Source organism: Mustela erminea, chromosome 18 (assembly GCF_009829155.1).
Source record: "Mustela erminea isolate mMusErm1 chromosome 18, mMusErm1.Pri, whole genome shotgun sequence".
NCBI classification, from domain to species: domain Eukaryota; kingdom Metazoa; phylum Chordata; class Mammalia; order Carnivora; family Mustelidae; genus Mustela; species Mustela erminea.
Genome location: NC_045631.1, coordinates 31114512 through 31128623, shown reverse-complemented (window position 1 = coordinate 31128623; position 14112 = coordinate 31114512). Strand labels below are relative to the sequence as shown.

At 41.5% G+C, this 14112-nt stretch overlaps 1 protein-coding gene across 2 annotated transcripts in view; it reads left to right on the top strand.

Annotated features, from left to right (window-relative positions):
* ANKFN1 (ankyrin repeat and fibronectin type III domain containing 1) overlaps positions 1 to 14112 on the top strand; it is a 489950-nt gene that overhangs the window by 346676 nt on the left and 129162 nt on the right. For both annotated transcript variants that reach the window (XM_032320627.1, XM_032320628.1), the window contains 2 exons: positions 7658 to 7859; positions 10571 to 10781. In XM_032320627.1, coding sequence (XP_032176518.1) covers positions 7658 to 7859; positions 10571 to 10781 — 413 coding nt within the window. The remainder of the gene's footprint in view (positions 1 to 7657; positions 7860 to 10570; positions 10782 to 14112) is intronic.

The following is a 14112-nucleotide window of genomic DNA, read 5'->3' as shown; positions in this document are numbered from 1 at the left end:
GAAAGGGTTTCTCTAATATCTTCCATGCCTTTTTCAAGCCCAGCTAGCACCTTGAGAATCATCATTCTGAACTCTAGTTCTGACATAGTACCAATGTCTGTGATTAGCTCCCTAGCTGTCAGTACTGCCTCTTGTTCTTTTTTTTTTTTGTGGTGAGTTTTTCTGCCTTGTCATTTTATCCAGATAAGAATATATGAACAAGAGAATAAAATACAAAAAGGGAGGCAAAGACCCCAGAAAAATATATGCCAGCCAAATCAGAAGAGATCTAAAACTGGGGGAAGAAGAAAGGGGGAAAAGAGAAATAAAAATGAAATAATAAAATAAATAAATAAATATTTATTTATATATTTATTTATGTATTTTTTATTTCTATATAAATATAATATTTGTTATGTATATTATAAATAATATTATATATATACATATATATATATATATATTAGACTGGTGAATAGAACAGAACCACCCACTTGATTTTGGGTGTATTTTGGTGTTTTAGAAGAAACTACCTCCCAAAACTTGAAAGAAAGTAAAACTTATGTATATACAAAAATAAGGGGTAAAAATGATGAAGGGATGGAATATGTCTATAAAGATGAAAGTTTTAAAAAATTCTAAAAGAATTGATAAGCTGGTTGGAAAAAAAAAAAGAGGAGAGAATATGCTCAGGCTGGAGACTAGAACAAAGCTATGTGCTCTGGGTATATTTAGGGTACATTTTGATCTATTAGAAGAAATTGTATACCAAAATTTTTTAGAAAGAAAAACCTATATGTATACAAAAAATAAGGTTAAATACAATGAAGGGATAAAATATGACTATAACAATGAAGGTTTAACGAAATTTTTTTTTAGAAAGGTATTGTTAAGATAAATTAGTTAAAAAACGTTAAAAGAGGAAAGAGGAAAAGTTGAAAAAAATAGAATAAGAAAAAACATTAAAAAAAATTAAGATTTGCAAGACTAAAGGATCATGGGGGCAAATCCATGAATTCTGTGTGATGCTTTCCCCTAGCTCTAGAGTTGCGTAGTTCTCATTGATTGGTGAACTTGGTCTTGGCTGGATATTCTTGCTGATCTTCTGGGGGAGGGGCCTGTTGCAGTGATTCTCAAATGTCTTTGCCTGAGGTGGAATTGCAGTACCCTTGCCAGGGACTGGGCTGAGTAATCTGCTCAAGTTCGCTCTCACAGCTTTTGTTCCCTGAACACTTTCTGTACCACTTTGGAGGACAAGAATGAAAATGGTAGCCTCTCAATCTCTGGCCCAGAGGAGCCGAACCTCAGGGCCCCACTCCTCAGTGCGCCCTCAGAGATAAGCAATCACTCCTGTCTCCCTGATCTCCGGCCGCACTCTGAGCTCACCTGGCCTGTGACCGAGCATTTCTATCTCTGGCGCATGGCCCTGTTAGGAGTTTCCAAACCCAGCAGATTCCTGCCGCACAGCTTTTCCCAGAGGAAGAAGGAGAGTCTCCCCGGATCTGCCACTTGTGGGGTCCATGCTCAAAGGAGCGGTGGCCCACCTGTGCCTTGGATCACAGTTTAAGGTAACTCTGAGTTGAGAGCTCACTCCTCAGCTCTGTCTCTGTAGTCGGCTTCCCCACTCCGATACCTGTGGAGCTCTGCCACACTCAGACACCCCCAATCTTTCTGTGACCCCACGGGTCCTGAGACCACACTATCCCCATGAGGGCTCCACCCCCACTTAGCCTTTGGAGTGATGTCCCTTAGTGGAGCAGACTTCTAAAAGTTTGGATTTTGTGCTCCTTTGCTCCACTGCTTGCCAGGAGTTGGCCTCTCCCCCCACAGTCTATCTTCCCATCACTTTGGATTCACTTCTCAGCACGTCCTACCTTTCAGAAAGCGGTCAATTTTCTGTTCCTAGAATTGGTGCTCTTCTTCTCTTCTATCTCCTGTTGAGTTTGTAGGTGTTCAGAATGGTTTGTTACCTATGTAGCTGAACTCCTGGGATCTGATGTCATTTCAGTCTGCTACTCCTCCGCCATCTTGCCTCTCACCGCAATATTATTTCTTGTTTTTAGAATTTTCCCTTTGTTTTAACTTTTGGTGGTTTAATTATGATGTGTCTAGCTGTGAATCTCTTTGAATGCATATTACTTGGTGTTCATTGAACCTCTTGGATGTGTAAGTTAATGCATCTCATCAATTGGGGGAAGTTTACAACCATTATTTCTTCAAATATTCTTTATCTCTCCATCTTTCTCCTCCATAAACTCCTATTACGTGTATGTTGGTAGACTTGGTAGTGTTCCACACTTCTCTGAGACTGTTCATTTTTCATGTTTTTCTCTTTTTGCTCCTTAAACTGGATAATCTTAATTGACCTATCTTCAACTTTGCTGATTCTTCCTTCTTCCTATTCAAATCTGATATTGAGCTTGTCCAGTGAATTTTTCATTTCAGTTCTATGTTTCAACTTCATAATATTTATTTGGTGCTGGATTTGTTTTATAAATCTACCTCTTTACTGGTATACTCTTATTTACTGAGATATTATTCTCACAGTTCTTTATTTCTTTAGAGATGGTTTCCTTTGGTATCATATTTAGAATTTTTGTCTAATAAGTAACATTCAGACTTCTTCAGGGCGGTGTTTATTGACTGCTTTATTTCCTGTGAATGGGACATATTTTTGTTTGTTTGTTTTGTGTATGGCTCATATTTTTCTTGTTAAAAACTAGGCATCTTAAATAATATAATGTCACCACTCTAGAAATCAGATTATCCCATCTCCTCAGGGTTTATTGTTTAGTGATTTTTCAGAATTAAATGTGAAGTCTGTATTCTTTGTCACTTCAGTGGCTGCTGAAGTCTCTACTTGGTTAGCTTAGTGATCAGCTAATGAGTAAACAACAATTTTCTGAAATGCCTGAGACTAGTAAGTCTTCTAGTCTTTACAAAAGGGCTCCATGCACATGCTGGGGCACACCTTACATACTCAACCTGGCAGTTGACAGGCCTGCCTTACTCTTCACTTCCTGCTTGCACACAGCCTCAACATCAGACAGAAATAAGAGCTTGGGACCTTTTCAGGTATTTTATGAGAATGTGCCCAGCGCTGGGCATACATATGGTCTGATAGATCCCTGGCAATGTGTCAGAGCTTTTCAAAGTCCTTCATGGACATCTCATTTCCTTTTAAGTTTTTTGGTTGGTCTATTGTTTGCCCCACCTTTTAACTACCACCTCGCGCAGCTGTGATGATTAAACAATTGCAAACGTTTGTTTTTGACAAGATTCCTTAGAGGAGAAGGTTATGCGCACTTTGTGAACTCTGAGGCAGGTCAAATAAAGAAAAATCTTTGAGTGGGGTCTTCCAGGGAACCACCAGTCGGGTCAAATAATGATGATTCTCTCAAAATGACATTTTGAAGGAGCTCTGTCACCATTCTTCACCATCCAGTGGCTGCCCAGTTACTGTTTTGTGTGTGTGTGTGTGTGTGTGTGTGTGTGTTTTGTTTTGTTTTTATCATCAATATACATTGATGGTCTTCAAGGCTATCACAGAGTTGAAGAAGATAGGAACTGAGCAAGTTAAAAATGCCACAAAGCTCACTGTTCTTACCAAATCAGCCACTATTCTCAAATAAACACTTCTTGGATTGCTGCAGACCTTTGGTTAATTTCCACAGTTCTGAGAAAGTTAATTTTGACAATTCCTGCTAGTGTTCTTACTGCTTTTATGGAGGAGTGATTTTTGGAGGTCATTACTTTGCCATTCCCACTCTCATGCTATTCTTTTATTTTTAATTTTTCTGTGAAATAAACATTTCTGTGAAATGTTTATTTAGGTGCACCACTTGTAATCTCAGTTAGAGGGGTAACTGGGTGGTTCAGCCGGTTAAGTGGCTGACTCTTGATTTCAGCTCAGGTCTTGATCTCAGGGTTGTGAGCTCAAGCCCCATGTTGGGCTCCATGCTGGGCATGGAGACTACTTAAAGAAAAAAAATAAAAACTCAGTTGGAAAGTTTTGTCTTTTATTAGGAAATTAAGCCATTTGGGTATATTGTGTTCACAGATATATTCAGTCTTATTGTTACTACTTCATTTTACATTTCTATTTATCATGTTTTCTTATTTTGTGTTTTTATATTTTTTAATTTTTTAGGCTTATCTTTATTCCTCTCTTTCTGCTAATAGTTTGAAGTTCAACTTTCTGTTTTACTAAAAGTTACTGTAAACATCCATATAAAAATATCTAAACTTACATTTTTCTATCAAAATAAAACTAAATAGTATAATAAGTACATAAAGTCATATCTTAAAACAATGTTTAAAACAAATGAGAAAACTATTTAAATTACTACAATGTACTCTAGTGTCTTCCCTTCTTTGGGAAGAAGATTGAGGTAATCTTAACATTTGCTACTATATATTGTGTGGCTCTTAGCATTAAACAGGATGCATGCTTTCATTTGTTAATTCATTTAATCTTCACAACTCTGTAAGAACTCTCCTTATGATGATGAAACAAACTCTGAGAATTTAAATAAATTTCCTAGAGCCACTTAGATCATAGATAACAATATCGTGATCCAAGCTTGGGTCTGCCAAATTCCAGAGCCAAAGCTACACTGCTGCTCAAAGGTTTACCCCTTTCTATGAGGGTAAAAATTTAAGAGTACAGTTAGTTGGGAGGAGTGTGCATGTTTATGAGAACAAATAATACAAAGTGTCTTTCTCAATACCTTTCATCAGATAAAATTTTGAATATAGAGGGGGGGGAAAGAAAATATAATGACAGATGAAATCTAGAAGAATAGAAACATGCTGAAAGATGGCCAGGAAGGAAGGGACAGCTGGGGCAGTATGAGAAGGAAGTCAAAGAGACAGAGAAAGTCAACCTATTTTGACTGAAGGGAACAGATGGGAGATGAGCAAAGACAAAAGGGGCCATGTGGGTAGGTGTCATCAGTTAAAGGGCAAGTAACTGGAATTTGATCAATCGACAAGAATTTATTTACTGGACTCCTGGGCACTATGTGAGATACAAAAGAATGTAGAGTTATTTTGGGAATGATAATGATGTAGACAAGACAGATGGCTTTAACCTGGGGCATTAACACTGAAGGAAAAGGCTAGAGACAGAAGGCAGAAAGAAAGAGGTTAAGGCAATCTCCTTGTGAACCAGCTTGCATATCAATCTGGAATTTCTGTGGGAAGAGCAAGATATAGAGGAAATGCTGTAATTGCTATTGAATCAAAGTTAAAGGATCTATAGATGGAACGAGAAAGATGCCAAATCACCTACCCCCTCTATTTCTGCTTTTGTGTAAATTAAAAGATTATTAAAAATGGAAATACGCCCATATGTACCTACACACTACAGATACTGCTTTAAGTCATCCTTCAAAATGTAAATATGGCCATTTAGCTAAGACTGGGTGGGGCCTGGTACATGTGACTACAGCTGAATAGGTCTGACGACCTCGGAAGGTACTAGGAAGTCTTTTTGTGTTGGAGGAGATTGCAAGCAAGACTTAAAAGGTGCCTAAAGACATTCAACAATGTAAGGAGGACAGCTTTTCATTTGTGAAAGTGAAAGTAAGTCAAGGTTAGTTGGCACCAGATGGAACCCAATTCAGAAGCTTGAGGAGGAAATGAGCTTTCTGAGTAGTCCCTTAATATGTTATTTGTCATAGACTCTCATATGAGCATTCGTTTATTCTAAAGTATGTATTGAACATCTACTGTAACAAAAATGATAGCTGCCATGAGTTTCTCTATATTCTAAGCTCTTTACATGCATTATCTCATCAAATACTCATAACTGTATATGATGTTAGTATTTTCCCCATTTTATAAATGAGAAAAATAAGATTCAGATGTGTTAAATAACTCACCCAAAATCACTTAGCCAGTAGCTGGAAGAGAAGCAATTCATAGCCTAATCGGTATTGTATTTCTTGTACTTCGAGTCAGACATATTTTAGGTATAAAAATTAGGGGCACCTTGGTGGCTTCGTGGGTTAAAGATTCTGCCTTCAGCTCAGGTCATGATCCCAGGGTTCTGGGATCGAGCCCCACGTCGGGCTCTCTGCTCCGGTGGGAGCCTGCTTCGAGCCTGCTTCCTCCTCTCTCTCTGCTTGCCTCTCTGCCTACTTGTGATCTCAGTCTGTCAAATAAATAAAATCTTTAAAAAAAAATTAATACTTGGCAGTCCTCGTTCTTGAGAAGCATACAGACTAGCTAGGAGACAGAATGCCAAACAGCTGTAATACAATAACATATTTTCTGTAAGAGGCATGTACTAAGTGAGTGAGTAAAGTAACACACAAATTTGCCTGTGGCTGTCAGAGATCACTTGAGCATAGACTTTAAGTATCAGCAATCGTTTCCTAGGTGATGAAAGCACAGATGGAATTCCAGTACAGGCAAAAGCAGTTCAAACAAGCACCCAGAGGTAGGAAAGAGTTTGCACTGTTTAGGAAACCCTAAAGAGATCAGAAAGACTGAAACATAAAACATAGAGGAACAGTAAGAGATGAAGCTGGAGAGGCACGTACCTGTATGTGGGGCTAAAGAATTTAGAATGTATCCTGTAGAAGTTGGGAGAGCTTTGAAGTCAATCCTGTGAAGAGTTGGGCTGATAAAAGAGGCTCTACATGATATTGTATCAGGGGGTCCATAAGCCTTTGAAAAGTCAAGGACTGGAGATGACCTCTGAGGGGCACAGCTAGCTAGCAATGGCAGGATTACAAATGGAAGGCTCCATTGGAGAGTCAAGGGGAGGTGGTGGGAAGACAACAGCATGCTCCAGAGAGACCTGGTCCCTGTGTACCAGAGGCTCCCCTGGGGTGGAGACACTTGGCACAGAACTCCCTCAGCCATTGTTTTCATTCATGCGTTTGCTCATCCAGTGCACAGATGTGCATAGCCATAGCCTCAGTAGCATCAATATTTCAGTAATAATACCCAACTTAATGGTGGATGCCTTTTGAAATGGCATGCCTGATCTGGAAATTGACTCCAAGGATGACATTTGGGAGGGCCTGTGTAGAGATGTGTGGAACAGCTGTCAGGTACAGCTTGGAGAACGCCAGTTACGAGTGCCCTGGAGGACACTGTCTGGGGTATCTGAGGTGAGCAGAGAGGGACCTTTGGGTATAAATCCCCAAACTTCTGAGCACTGAGGTAGCTCACCAAATCTCAGACAAGAGTCACAATTTAACATCTCAAGAGAATGGGTATCTGCAGGAACAACCACACCCAACAGAGGGCAGCATCTAAAAGGAGGTAGGTAGAAAGATGCCAGTTAAAAACACCCAGGAGAAACTGAACAGAACCCCTGGATTATAGATTTGAGACACTTCTTCCCATTGGGATAAAAACTGAAAGACTTGAGGAGAGGCTCCTGTCATATATAAGTTTGTAGGTAAATGTATATGTTAACATAGTAAATGGATGTTGTCATTTCATTCTTGCCCCCAGTTAGCTATATGGCCATAAACAAGCTGCTAGCCTCCCTGGGTTTAGCTTTCTTATCTATAACGTAAATAGGCTGGACCTCTTCAAGATCCCTTCCAGCTACAGTATTTTATTAGGATTCCAGATGGCTACTGGTGATGATAAAATCCTTTGTCAACTTATAATTATCTTGTGTAAATGATACCACATCAGATTTTTCTCCTCTTAGGAACTACCGTGTGAAAATGACTCAACAAATGCAGAACCTACATCTTTCTCAGTCGAAGAAACATAGTGCCCCATCGTCTCCCAATGCCGCCAAACGCCTGTACAGAAACCTCTCTGAGAAACTGAAGGGGAGCCACTCTTCATTTGACGAGGCCTATTTTCGAACAAGAACAGACCGGCTGAGCCTCAGAAAGACCTCAGTGGTAATAACACTGTGTTTTTATTCTTGTCTCTGCTTGATCGGTGCAGTTATGTTTGAGTTTGAGGAGATTCTAAGATGCTCCACGTTCACTTCAGAACCTGCATTTACAGTTTTAGAAGTGCTGAGAGTGCGGGAAGGCAGGACCTGCGCATGTCTGTGCTGTGAGCTAAAACTGGATTGTGAGAGTTTTCCTCTCTTTTTCTTAATTCCTTGCCCTTTCTTTTCTCTTAGTTTTTCTTTCCCTGATGTATCAAAGAAACAACAACAAAATGGCAGTGTGATAAATGGGAGCATGAATTAAATAGGCTTTCTGAGAGCCCCAGTGTTCATTCAGATATCGAATGAACAATGGACATTTCATTTACTTATTTATAATGTATGGCCCATATGCTTTTCCAGAGGCATTCAAAATAGAATCTAGGCAAAAAAAAATGTGTGAATGTATTATGTAATGGGAAATAAAGTGGCAGAGAGGGAGAGAGTGAGCGAGGAAAGAAGGGAGGAAGGAGTGGGGAAAAAAACCTAGAAAACAATGGGGATAGAAAGAGAAATAGATATACTAAAATCCTAGGCAAATATAGTACCTAAAACTTAAACCATGACATTTCTCTCTGAGCCTTTAGTCAGTCAAAGCAGAAAGGAAAGCCCAGTTAGTTACAGCATCCCATTAGCTAGTAACTAGTAATAACTTCTTCTACCAGAAGAAATGAGTGTTTTTCTGTTGCCAAGTCCTCTGGCCTTTATAAGATGCCACAGTGAATTGTGTGATAGAGAAGGGAGGTCAGTATTGGTGATGATAGACATCGTCATGGAGTAGTCTCTGACACCGACCCTTGGTAAAAGCCGAGGGCATAATATTACCGTGATTGGCAAGGGCGTTTCTGCAGAGGGTAATGGCACCACTTGTTTGAGCTTAACACAGAAATGAGCCCTAGCCTTCCCAGGGAGAAGCATGCTACGGTTTGCCAACAAAAGCATGGAGGAGGAAATGACTCGAGAGTGAGAGCAAATATGGCGCATGAGAAATTAGGCATGCTAAGGATCACATACAAATACACAACTGTGGATGGAGCAGCATTGCTAACTTCGTTGTCTCTGTTTTCTCATGTGTTATCTCATTTCAAGCTCATCTTCTGGGAGGGCTTGGAAGTGGCTGAGTTACGGCCTCAGCAGCAGAGCCTCTTTCGTTTGGCAGACTATAGACAAAACACTTTTCCATTCAGCAGACTGTCCTGTAGCAAAGAGAGCTGCATACCAAAAATAGTTTATACCTTGGGACCCCATTGTCAAAACATGTATTTGCATAACAGTGCTGTATTTCTCTCAAATTTCAATCATGTGTCATGGGCTCAGTTAGGCTGACCTGCAGCCTTCGATGGAGATCATTGATTTTTGGTGATACTAAAAATAAACCCTGCCAACTTAAATAAATATTTAAGTCACTGAAGACCTTGCGTGATTTAATCAGGCGATTAAACCTGTGCTATGTCAGGACCAATGGTATGTCAACATTTTTAAAGAGCAAACAACTCCCGGAGAAGATACCAGATAGATGTGTAAATAGTGTATGTGTTGCTCTTCTCCCTTGGGCTGCAAAAATACATATTTGAGAGAATTCCAGAACTTTTCTCCTTTGTTTACCGTGAATCTCTGATAGAGCTTTTCAATGTAACCCTATTGTCCTTAGCTATTATGGTTCTATAGGTGATTTGCATCCTATGAATATTCAACTTTGGCCCTCTCAGCACCATAGGCCACCCAGGCACTGAAACCCTCGCTGGACACCACCTCTTGAGCTCTTCCCTTGAGGGCTCAGAAGTGCCAGGTGTTCAGTGATTAGGGCTTTGGGCTGACAATGTGCAGAGGTTAGTACAGAGGAGCCTAGGAACTGGGGAGCTGGCCTGCAGGCAATGAGAGCTATTTGAGAGTTGCAGAAAGGAAGGGGTATGTAACATCATCAACTTCAGTGGGATTATTCTTGTGTCAGTATAGAGCATGGGCTGGAAGACCTTAGGACGAGCAATGGGCAGGTCACTGCCATCATCCAGGCAAGGGATGACAATGGTCTGGGTCTGAGTGACAGTGGGGACCCGGGGATGGGGAGGGAAGGCAATGAGTCAGAGAGAGAGCGTGCTCTCAGTGGCCAGCCAGTCATCATTTCAGCAACTGGTGTTGCATTTATCTATGCCAGATTTTCCAGAACTGTATTCTGTAGAGGCCTGTTCCAGGGGCAGTTAAAACAAATGCAATGGGGGGAAAAAATGTTTCCCATTTATGCAGTTAGTCATAACTGCATAACTTCATGTTAGAATTACTAAGGCTCTGAGAGGTCTTACAGTAAAATAATGAGATAAGGCAGCTTAATCCAGTATGCACCAAATTTATATGACTGCATGCTGCATTCTTCACAGAACACCTTGTAATGACCTATCAGACAGTACTGTACAGACTACTCACGAGGAAAGCTGATGTTTGCTCTGAGCTGTAGACCAGGTATGCTGTATGGTGTGGTCTCGGTGCATCTAAATGTGGAGATCCATTCAGAGCCCATTTGAAGGAAGGAGGAGTCCAGCTGCATTCAACAAGTCACGTGTGTGGGATAAATGGCAGTCATAAGTGGGGATGCAGTCGCTGGCGTCAGAACAGCTAAGCCACAAAGGCAAGCTGGCCGATGAAAGTGTGCTCACCTGCATATATGCTCTTGCCCTCCAGAACTTCCAGGGCAATGAAGCCATGTTCGAAGCAGTCGAGCAACAGGACATAGATGCTGTGCAGATGCTCCTGTATCAGTACACACCAGAGGAACTAGATCTCAACACACCTAACAGTGAGGGGCTGACGCCTCTGGATATCGCCATCATGACCAACAACGTGCCCATCGCCAGGATTCTTCTGAGGACAGGGGCCCGAGAAAGTCCACACTGTAAGTAAGCCTGGGAATGAAACCATGTACTGTTAAGTCTAGACCCAGCTTCTTGCCACTAAAATAGCCATTGCTAGCATTTAGAGCAGGAATAGTTGACGAAGACAGGCTCTGAATTCCTCTACATGTTCTCATGGACTTTCATGCATACAGTGATAGTGTTTAATCAGCCTAGGCATCAAGTTACATTCTAAACAGAATACACTGAGTGGAATTAAAAGGGAACCCAGAAAGAACTTCCTCCTAAGCATTTAGCCCAAGTTGAAAATACGTGAAACACACCAAGTGAGGCTATAGAATAGGAAGTGTACCTAGAAAAAGTTTAAGTATGCATGTGCAATTGTCCTGTGTCCATGGGCATTATGCTGGCTGCATTTAGTCACTCATTCATTCAACAAACACTGAGGACAGGGCACTGTTCTAGATACCAGGAAGGACATGGTGAGCAAGATAAAGTCCCTATTATCATAGAATTTAGACAGTAGTGGAGGACACTTCCAATAAGTGAGTAAATAGATCAATTAAATTATAAACTCAAATAGTGAAGAATGCTATGAAGAAAATAAAGTAAGTGAGTGGCTAGAGATTGATGGAGTGGGGACTATTCTAAATAGGGTTGGGCAAGAAAAGCTTTTCTGATGTAATAATGTCTGAGCCTGGTCCTACATGATATCAGGAAATGAGCCATGAGGAGATATGGGGTCAGATTCCAGAGCAGCAAATAGAAAGGTGTCAAGGCAGGCAGGAACGAGATTGCCATGTTCAAAGAACAAGGCCAGTGTGGCCACAGCACATCAATCAGGGGCAGAGTGATCACCGAGGAAGAGCACTTGGTTCTTGCAGACTAGGACAAGATGCTGACATTGATTTTAAATGCGGGGCGCGGGGGGGAGACAGAGCAGCTGAAGCACATGAATGACATATTCTGCTTTACATTTTAAAAGATCACTGCCATGCTCTGTGGGGCATAACAGGGGTGGGGCAACTCTGGAGCGGGGAAGACCAGTTAGGAGGCCAGGAGACATGTGGTGGCTTGGACTGGCATGGTAGTGACATTGATGGTGAGCAGGGGCGGAATTCTCAATGTATCTTTGAACAGTTTTATTGAGATATAATTCCTGTGCCCGTAATTCATCCATTTCAAATGTACAGTTCAGTGGGTTTTGGTATATGCACCATGTGCAATGATGACTACAGTCAGTTTTAGGCCATTTTCATCACTCATACCCTCTCACTCCTCAGCCCTAGGCAGACACTAATCTACTTCTTCTTCCTGTAGATTCGCCCATTCAGGACATTTCATGTAAGTGGAATCATAATGTGTGGTCTTTTGGGACTGGCTTCTTTCTGAGTGTATGCTGAAGTAGAGCTGATAGTACTTGGCCAAAGGGAGCTGCTCTGGGGCCAACGGCAGAGCTGGCCCCGGAGTGGACAGGACAAAGTCGCGGAGCCCTCAGCCCGTGCCAGGCACTATTCTGAGCACTTTACATGCATTCACTCCTTTAAGCCTCACGGCAACATTCTGAGGTAGGCACTCGCATTCCCCTTGGTGCAACCTCTCTGACCCAATGACCACAATGGCTCTGAGCCATAGTTTTTATGTTTCCTAAAAGAAAAAAGTAAACTCATCAAACTGTTACTTTCACTAATACTGATTCACTTACTTCCAAGTGGTGAGACCCAAAAGGCTGAAAGAGAAGCAAGCAAATATATAATTAGAGGCCACATCTCTGCTCCGAAATTTCACAAACCCCCACCACCCAAAGACTAGGTACAGAGGCAGATCCTTGTATCAGAAAACTCTTTATTTTAAAAATGCTGAACTCACCCCATCCATGTCGACCAGAGTGAGGATTTGGGTTCAGTAGGATTGGGGCTTTTCATCAGAGCTCCATCGTCAAAGTGCCGCTTCTTTCTCATGGAACGGGAGGCTCGGAGGGGTGGGCAGATAGAGATGGAAGGAACCGGAAAATCTTCTTTGCTACCTCCCAACTTATGTTGCAATAATATCTGTCCCAAAGATCCAGCAAGAGAGTGGTGGAGAGAGAATCAGAGGGCCTGAACACAGAGAATGCAGACTGAGCCCCATTCTGTAGGAACAAGGAAACCATTCATCCAGATGTTGCCTGCACTGTGCTGGATGAAACATTAGTCCCACTTACCTGAGACGTTACAAAGAACTCTGCATTTTCCGTGAAACCAGTGAGACTCCCAATCTCCCCAAGTCCCCTTGTGCATAATTAAATCTTCATAAAAGAGCCCACGTCCTAAATATCTAGTTAAACCAAAAAGTAAATTCATTCAAAAGGTCCCTGGTTTTTCTCATTCCCTCTGGCATGATAAGCACATGCATCATGACAGAGTTGTAAAGGAAGGTGGGAGATAAACCCAGGTTTTAGCCTACAGGAAATATGACACCTAAGTCACCTTGGCCACCCAAGAAGTCAAAGAGATTGTACCCTGTGTGGACTCCCGCATGCGTAAAGGTGGCAAAAGAATATTGATTGAGTAGCTGTGAAGCATCGTCTCTGGTTTTCACAGTAGCACAGATTCTGAGAGGTTAAGTGAATAACCAAAGGTCACACATCTGGCAAGTGAATAGGGATGTCAAGGACTCAAACCCAGGTCTGTGGGACGCTCATGCCTGGGATCCCTCTATGCGAACTTACTGCCTTTTCAAATAATCAACATGGAGGGCTGTGGTCACTAGGCCCTTCCATCTTTCCTTTTGTGCCATTTGCTAAAATCCTATGGTGTATTTCTTTGCTCTGTTCTATACACTATACACTAAGGTGCCATGCCTATTGGAGAGAAGCACGATAGAAAAGCACAATCTGTTTTCAGGGATGTTTAATTCACATTATATATCAAGTACAAGAAGAAGAGAATTGCTTCTGTGCATGAATGTGAGCCAGCCCAGGAGAAAAACCATGGTCCACCAGCCAGAACAAGATAAGCAAACACCTGCTGCAAACTGTTCCCCAGAAGTTGCAGAGGCAGGATATAAGAGAAGAAAAATAACAGTGAGGCCTTACGTTCGTGGAGCTTTTTACACCTTGTGCAAATCCTTTCGCTTGCATCAGCTCATTTGGTCCTTACATCTGGCCTGTGAGATGGGAGTCTGTTTTCTCATTCTGATCAATGAGGAAACTGGAATAAGAAGTCAGATAACTCACCCAATGCTACGAAGCCACGAAGTGGTAGAACTATGACTTGAACCCAGATCCTCTATATTAAATGCTTTGTTATTTGTGTAAAAACATTAGCACGCTCACTGTCACACCTCATTCTTTCCTCCTCTGACTCTCCTTTGCTTCCTCTTCTAATGCCA